At 48.7% G+C, this 6,000-nt stretch overlaps 1 protein-coding gene across 1 annotated transcript in view; it reads right to left on the bottom strand.

Annotated features, from left to right (window-relative positions):
- Positions 1-4,000: 4,000 nt before the first annotated feature.
- The window catches only part of WDR1 (WD repeat domain 1), a 42,517-nt gene continuing 40,517 nt past the window's right edge, over positions 4,001-6,000 (bottom strand). Inside the window, 1 exon segment of the mRNA NM_001130837.2 lies at positions 4,001-4,342. Coding sequence (NP_001124309.1) covers positions 4,236-4,342 — 107 coding nt within the window. The 3' untranslated portion in view covers positions 4,001-4,235.

Here is a 6,000-nt window from a genome sequence, read left to right as displayed (position 1 = left end):
AACACTTCTGTGGTGACAAGGTCTTCAGGAAGGAGCAGGAAGGCAAGTGGATGGCCCCAAACGTCCACCTCATCAAGTGGAAAGCACAAACAGGTGTCCTTCGCTGTTCTAAACTTTGCGTTATGTCCCTTCGCTTTTGGGAAAAACCCAACATTAGTACCGATTTTCACTTCTACGAAAAATGGTGAAAAGCAAAAAAGTAGCGGTCAGCGTTGGTTTTGCAGTGAGAGGAGCCTTGAGGAGGCAGCGCGCACCTGGCCGAGGAGTGGCGCCCCCCGACCCCCCCCCCCCCCCGCGCCCCCCCCCCCCCCCCCCGGAAGTACACTCAGCATCTCCGCCCCGGCCAGCTGAGCTGTGTGTGAGCATCCCGGCTTCACCTCCCCGTGTGCGTGTCAGCAAGCTGTGTCCTAAGTAGCAGAAAAGCACCTAAGGGAGGTTTTATTTGGGGGTCTGGGAATGCTAAAAAAAAAAAAAAAAAAAAAAAAAAATTCGGAGAGATTAGTGGTAACTTTCTTTGCTTTTGGCCATTTTAGCTCAGGAAAAGTTCCACAGCCACGTTGTACTTTCAGATCTCGGGGAAAGCTGTATATTGTTGATGCTGTTTCCTCTTCCTCCCCTGAGATTTTCTGTGCCCTGCACCCCTTGCAATCCTGGCTTACAGTAAACCTATGAAAAGAACTTCCCTTCTCAGTTTCTGTTTCCTAGTGGCTCCTAACTCCTGATACTAGACAGGATTGTGATAGCCAGGGGTAAATCAGAAAACAGGATTCTCACAGAAACCTGGGGCTTAATGCAAGAATAGAAAAAAATATATATAATATAGGGCAGCCCTGGTGGCTTAGCGGTTTAGCACCGCCTTCAGCCCAGGGCGTGATCCTGGAGACCCGGGATCGAGTCCCATGTCCGGCTCCCTACATGGAGCCTGTTTCTCCCTCTGCCTGTCTCTCTCTGTGTCTCAAATAAATAAAATCTTTAAAAAAATAGTGATTTTGGTATTAAAGAATGTGAAGTTTATACTTATCTCCATGAAGAGACGAATGAATCCAAACAAGAACATTGGATGATGATATTAAATACTCTTGGATATTTTTCAAGGATGCCACAACCTGATTCCTGTTTGGCTTTCTGAAAGCCTCCTCCCCAGTTTCAAGAGAACACCTACTCCAGGAAGCCTGCCTCTATTTCCTTCCTGAGATTTTCCTCCCAGGACACAGGTCACAGTTCATTGTATATTATTCCATTTGATGATGGTAACTTAGTGTCCCACACAACTACTATACGTTAGTTTTGGCAAACTTCCTTCTACATCTACAATAATGTTACTGCGTTTACTGTGGGCCAAACCGACTTTGGCTTTACCTGGAGTATCTCACATAATTCCTACACGACCCTGAGGCGTGTACCATTACCCCCATCTTACAGCCGTGGAAGTTGATGCATACTGTTGTAGACACTAACAGTCCCCACGTGCAGACCATTCGTTTTTGTTTGCGTTAATTCAGCTTGGGATGGGTTCTGCTGTGCTAACAATGAAACCTCAACGGATGGATGGAATTAAGGTTTACTTGTTCACACCACCCTCTGCAGGTTTGCTGGCCCTCCTCCATCTATGGCCAAGCCTTTCTGGAATATGTGACCTCTGACATCAGGGGTGGAAGCAGAGATGGATATACCCAGCCTTTAACAACCCCTGCCTGGAAGTACGCTCCATTCTCCCTTAGAGTCATAGGGTGCAGCATGAAGGTCTCCCTCCTATAGTAGGGATCTTGGGGCAAGTTATGCTTTAGAAAGAGCCTCTACTGAGGAGTGGAGTTGAGGGAGGGGGCGCCCGGCTGGCTGGTGGGCGTCCTCCTGGCCCCCAGCTTCACTGGTCTTCTCAATCTCAAAGTGTTGGTTTCAAAGATCCTCACCTGTGATGTTTTTCCATAAATGTGGTGACTTTATATGCATTATTTTATCACTTATTTTTCCATCACAGATTTTGAAAACTTCCCATGTATGGATAAACTTCCATTTGAAAAATTCCATGTACTCAAGGGAAATTATGCTGAGCATCAAAACACATACAGCCTTTGGCCTCGCATGTGTAGAAAGTGTGCCATTTGCCATGTTTTAAAAATCTGTTTACCAAGGGGTTTTTTTCTGCCTCAATACACTTTTAAAAATTAGTCAAGGGGGATCCCTGGGTGATTCAGTGGTTTAGCGACTGCCTTTGGCCCAGGGTGTGATCCTGGGGTCCTGGGATTGAGTCCCACATCAGGCTCCCTGCATGGGGCCTGCTTCTCCCTCTGCCTCTCTCTCTCTCTGCATCTCTCATGAATAAAATCTTAAAAAAAAGAAAAAGTTAAACGCATCAATCTTTTATCCCTTATAGTTTTTGTCATCCTTACACTCATGTCTGAAGGGACACAAAGTCCCTGAACTTTTCTCCTAGTATTATTTAAACTCCATTGTTTACAATTTAAAACTTGGATCTACTTTTAATTTAGTCTGGTGTGAGGACAAGTAAGAAATCTTATTTTTCCAGATTGGACTAACTGAATCTTCACTGTTCAGCGAGTAATTTGCCATTTTCCCATTGATGTGAAATGAAAAGCCGTTTGTCCCCAAATCCAAATGCACAGGCATGAAGTACACTTCTGGACTCGTCTGTGGCGGTTCCAGCTCCAGATGTTAGACTAACATTTAATCCTCATTTCCTTCCTTAGGTCTATTTCATATAGGAGTTGTAGAATAGTATGATGAAACCAGGAGGGGAAAAGTTTTTTATTGGAACTGCAAATTTAGACATCTTTACAATGTTAATGTTATCTTTCTAGCCAAGATCATCTTTCATGATTAATATGAATGTTTGGGAATGGTTTTTCAATGCCTAAATGCATGTTATTCCTTACTTTTGAAGGCAGTACCAAAAAAGGCACAGCCTGCCCCAGAACGGAGTATCAGGTGGGATCTAGGTACATCTGGTACAATGTCTTCAGCTTACAATCAAGTTTAGGCCCAGAGAAGGGAGGGGAGGTGGCCTGGGTCACACAGCATTCTGGCAGTTGGGATGAGGATCCAGAAGTCACGGTCCCTTCCTGGGGGTATCTCTCTCCTGACTCAGGTTCCTGAACCGTAGGCCTCTGAGGCTGCAGGCCGGGGAGAAGCCACAGGGTCCGACACAGCTTTCCACGTCCCCTCCCCCGCAGGCCCCCCGCCACACAAAGTCAGTGATCCACAGTGAAGAGAAAGACATTTAATCACTTCTTGGTCTTATCTCTTAAAGCGCTCAAAGTGTTTTCACAAGTGCAAAGGGAGCGATTGCTCTCAGCCAACATTTACCAGTAATTCCAACACACGCAAAAAAACTACAAATCACCGTGCTTTATACTTACTTTTAATTTCTGCACTGAAAAAAAAAAAAAAAAAGGTGAAAACCATGACAGGTTAGTTTACAGTGACGTCACCTCTGCCTTTAAATTAACCTTTGCTCTTGGGGGCAGGAGGAAAGAAAGACAGGAACACATCAGAGCAGGAGAGCAAAATGGTGGCCAAGACGCCCGGGTCTGGCTAACTCAGGCTCCGAAAACCCGGAGACAGCGGTGCCCTCGGTGCGCTAGCCTGTAAACACGGACAGGCGACAGTTAAGATACATTAAAAAAAAAAAAAAAAAAAAAATCCCACAATTCCATTCTTAGAAATCAAGCACAAAAACTGACAGTGAATACAAGGTTCACGAGTGTGCCCCGCTGGCCGCCACATGGTGTGGCACACGCGCCCCGGCCCCGAGCGGCACCTGCTCCACACAGAACCCCAGGCTTTGCTGAGCTGCCACGGGCGCCCCCTCGTCTTGCCAGCACAGGACGTTCTGCAGGTCGGGGGGCGGCCTGCCACTGTGGCCTCCCCGGACAGACAGCAAGAGCCGCGGGGGCGGGTCTGTGTGCTTTTGAGGCTCTGCCTCTGGAATGTTCTGCACCGGGGCTGGGCTAGGTGGGGGGTTTTAGTTACGCTCCACAAGTTGTTTAAGTGCTTGTTTTATTTTTCATGTGCAAACTGTCACTGTCTAAAGCTTTCAGAAGGACGTGTACAGATAGGAACACCCTGCAGAGAGATGAGGGCACTCGAGTGAAGGCCCTCCCTCCTGAGCGGGTGGGGGGCATGGGGGCGCATTACAGAAATATTTAGAGAAATGACGTGTTCTGCTGCGGTTAAGCTCTAGTCCCTGATTCGGTCTGTCCAAAGGAGGGGGCTCCTCAGTAGCTGATTGTCCATTCTTTGACGGAGGCATCATGGGAGGTCGTGACCAGCGTGTGCTCATCCAGCCAGGCCAGGCTGCTGACGTGGTGGAGCCGGTGCGCATCTAGGGAGAAAGCAGGCGCTTAAGGGAAGCCCAGCGTCTCCGCTCCCCCAATGCCCCACACTAGGGGCATGGGACAAGCTGTGCCAACACCAACAACTGGCCCTCAGAGCTGACTGTGGGCTGCTGTTCATCAGACCCCTGGCCCTCTTCACAGAAGGGTGAGCATCTGGAAGATGGAAGGTGGGTGCAGGTCTTCTCAGCCCAGCATCCCTGCTCTCCCTCCCAGACACAGTACCATCCCGACAATCAGAAACGTCCCTTGGGAGATAAACTGCTCCTCCCACAAAGGGGTGAAAAGTCTTTCTTTTGATGCATAAGGCAACAATGCACAGAAAATACACAGCTTTCTTGTCCATCTGCTGTAATAAGATGGGGAGACAATGAATAAAGGCTGAGAAACCTCTATAAGAAGTGGACCAGTGACCAGAATACCCTGAGAAATCCCCCTCTGTAAGAGGTGCACCAGAGATGACCAGATTCCCCCTCAGGTTTCCGCCTCTACCCACGGACTCCAGCTGCATCGTGACCTTGGCTGGGTCTTACTAGAAGCCTCACACCAGCAGGCCCCAGAGAATGCCCTGTGCCGCCTCCAGCCTGGCCCTCCCATCCGGCTGGGGCTGCAGCCTGCCCGTGCCCTCCCTCCACAGCAGGTGCCAGGGGCCTAGAGGTGGACTCAGATGGATTTTTAAATAGAAATCATCCCATTTGTTTTAATGCCAAAGGCTGCCCACTTGGTAGATAAGGACAATGGGGAGTGGACGGCACATGAAGGCCAGGGAGGAGTGGTTCAGGAGAGAGGTGCGGTCACAGGTGGCACCGGGACAGGAAGGTTTCTGATCCACCCTGGACAGGTGCAGTCCTTCTTGGTGCCACGAGCCACATGTGACTAGAGCCCTTGAAGTGAGTTATTGTAGAAAAATGTAGAAGAAATGTAGAAGAAATGTTACATGTAGAAAAAATACGTTGGGCTAAATAAAACTTACTATCAAAAGAAACAAAACAACAACAACAACAATGAAAAACAGAGATGCCTGGGTGGCTCAGCAGTTGAGCATGTGCCTTCAGCTCGGGGTGTGATCCTGGGGTCCTGAGATGGAGGCCCACATCGGGCTCCCTGTGAGGAGCCTGCTTCTCCCTCTGCCTATGTCTCTGCCTCTGTGTCTCTCATGAATAAATAAGTAAAATCTTAAAATAAAAATAATTTAAAAAAACAACAACAAACAAACAGGTGAGACTATTCTTAAATGGGGCTGCTAAAAAAATGGGAAGTGCACATGAGGCTCTGTTACACTCCGACTGGGCACTGCCGGTTGTGGAGAGAACCTGGTCAGCAAGTTAATTCAGGGGTGGGGCGGGGGAGAGGAGTGCTGGGGTCTGAATGTCTGTGTCTGACCCTCAAAATTGTATGCCGAGAAAGAGCTGAGGACACGAAGGGGATCAGTGCCTCATTACGCGCCCCATGGAGCACCGCCCTTCCTTGTGTGGGAGGCCCCATGAGAAGTCTGGGACTGCCCACCCCCTATCTGGGCCCTCAGCCTCCAGAACCGTGAGCAATAATTCTGTGGTCTATAAGCTGCCCAGGCTGCGGTACCTTGTTATGGACTAAGAAAGAGACATCAAGAGGGACCCCCCGCTCCATGTGCTAAGGCACGTGCCTG

Source organism: Canis lupus, chromosome 3 (assembly GCF_011100685.1).
Source record: "Canis lupus familiaris isolate Mischka breed German Shepherd chromosome 3, alternate assembly UU_Cfam_GSD_1.0, whole genome shotgun sequence".
NCBI lineage: Eukaryota > Metazoa > Chordata > Mammalia > Carnivora > Canidae > Canis > Canis lupus.
Note: the sequence above shows the minus strand (reverse complement) of the source record. Positions and strands in the feature narration are given on the sequence as shown.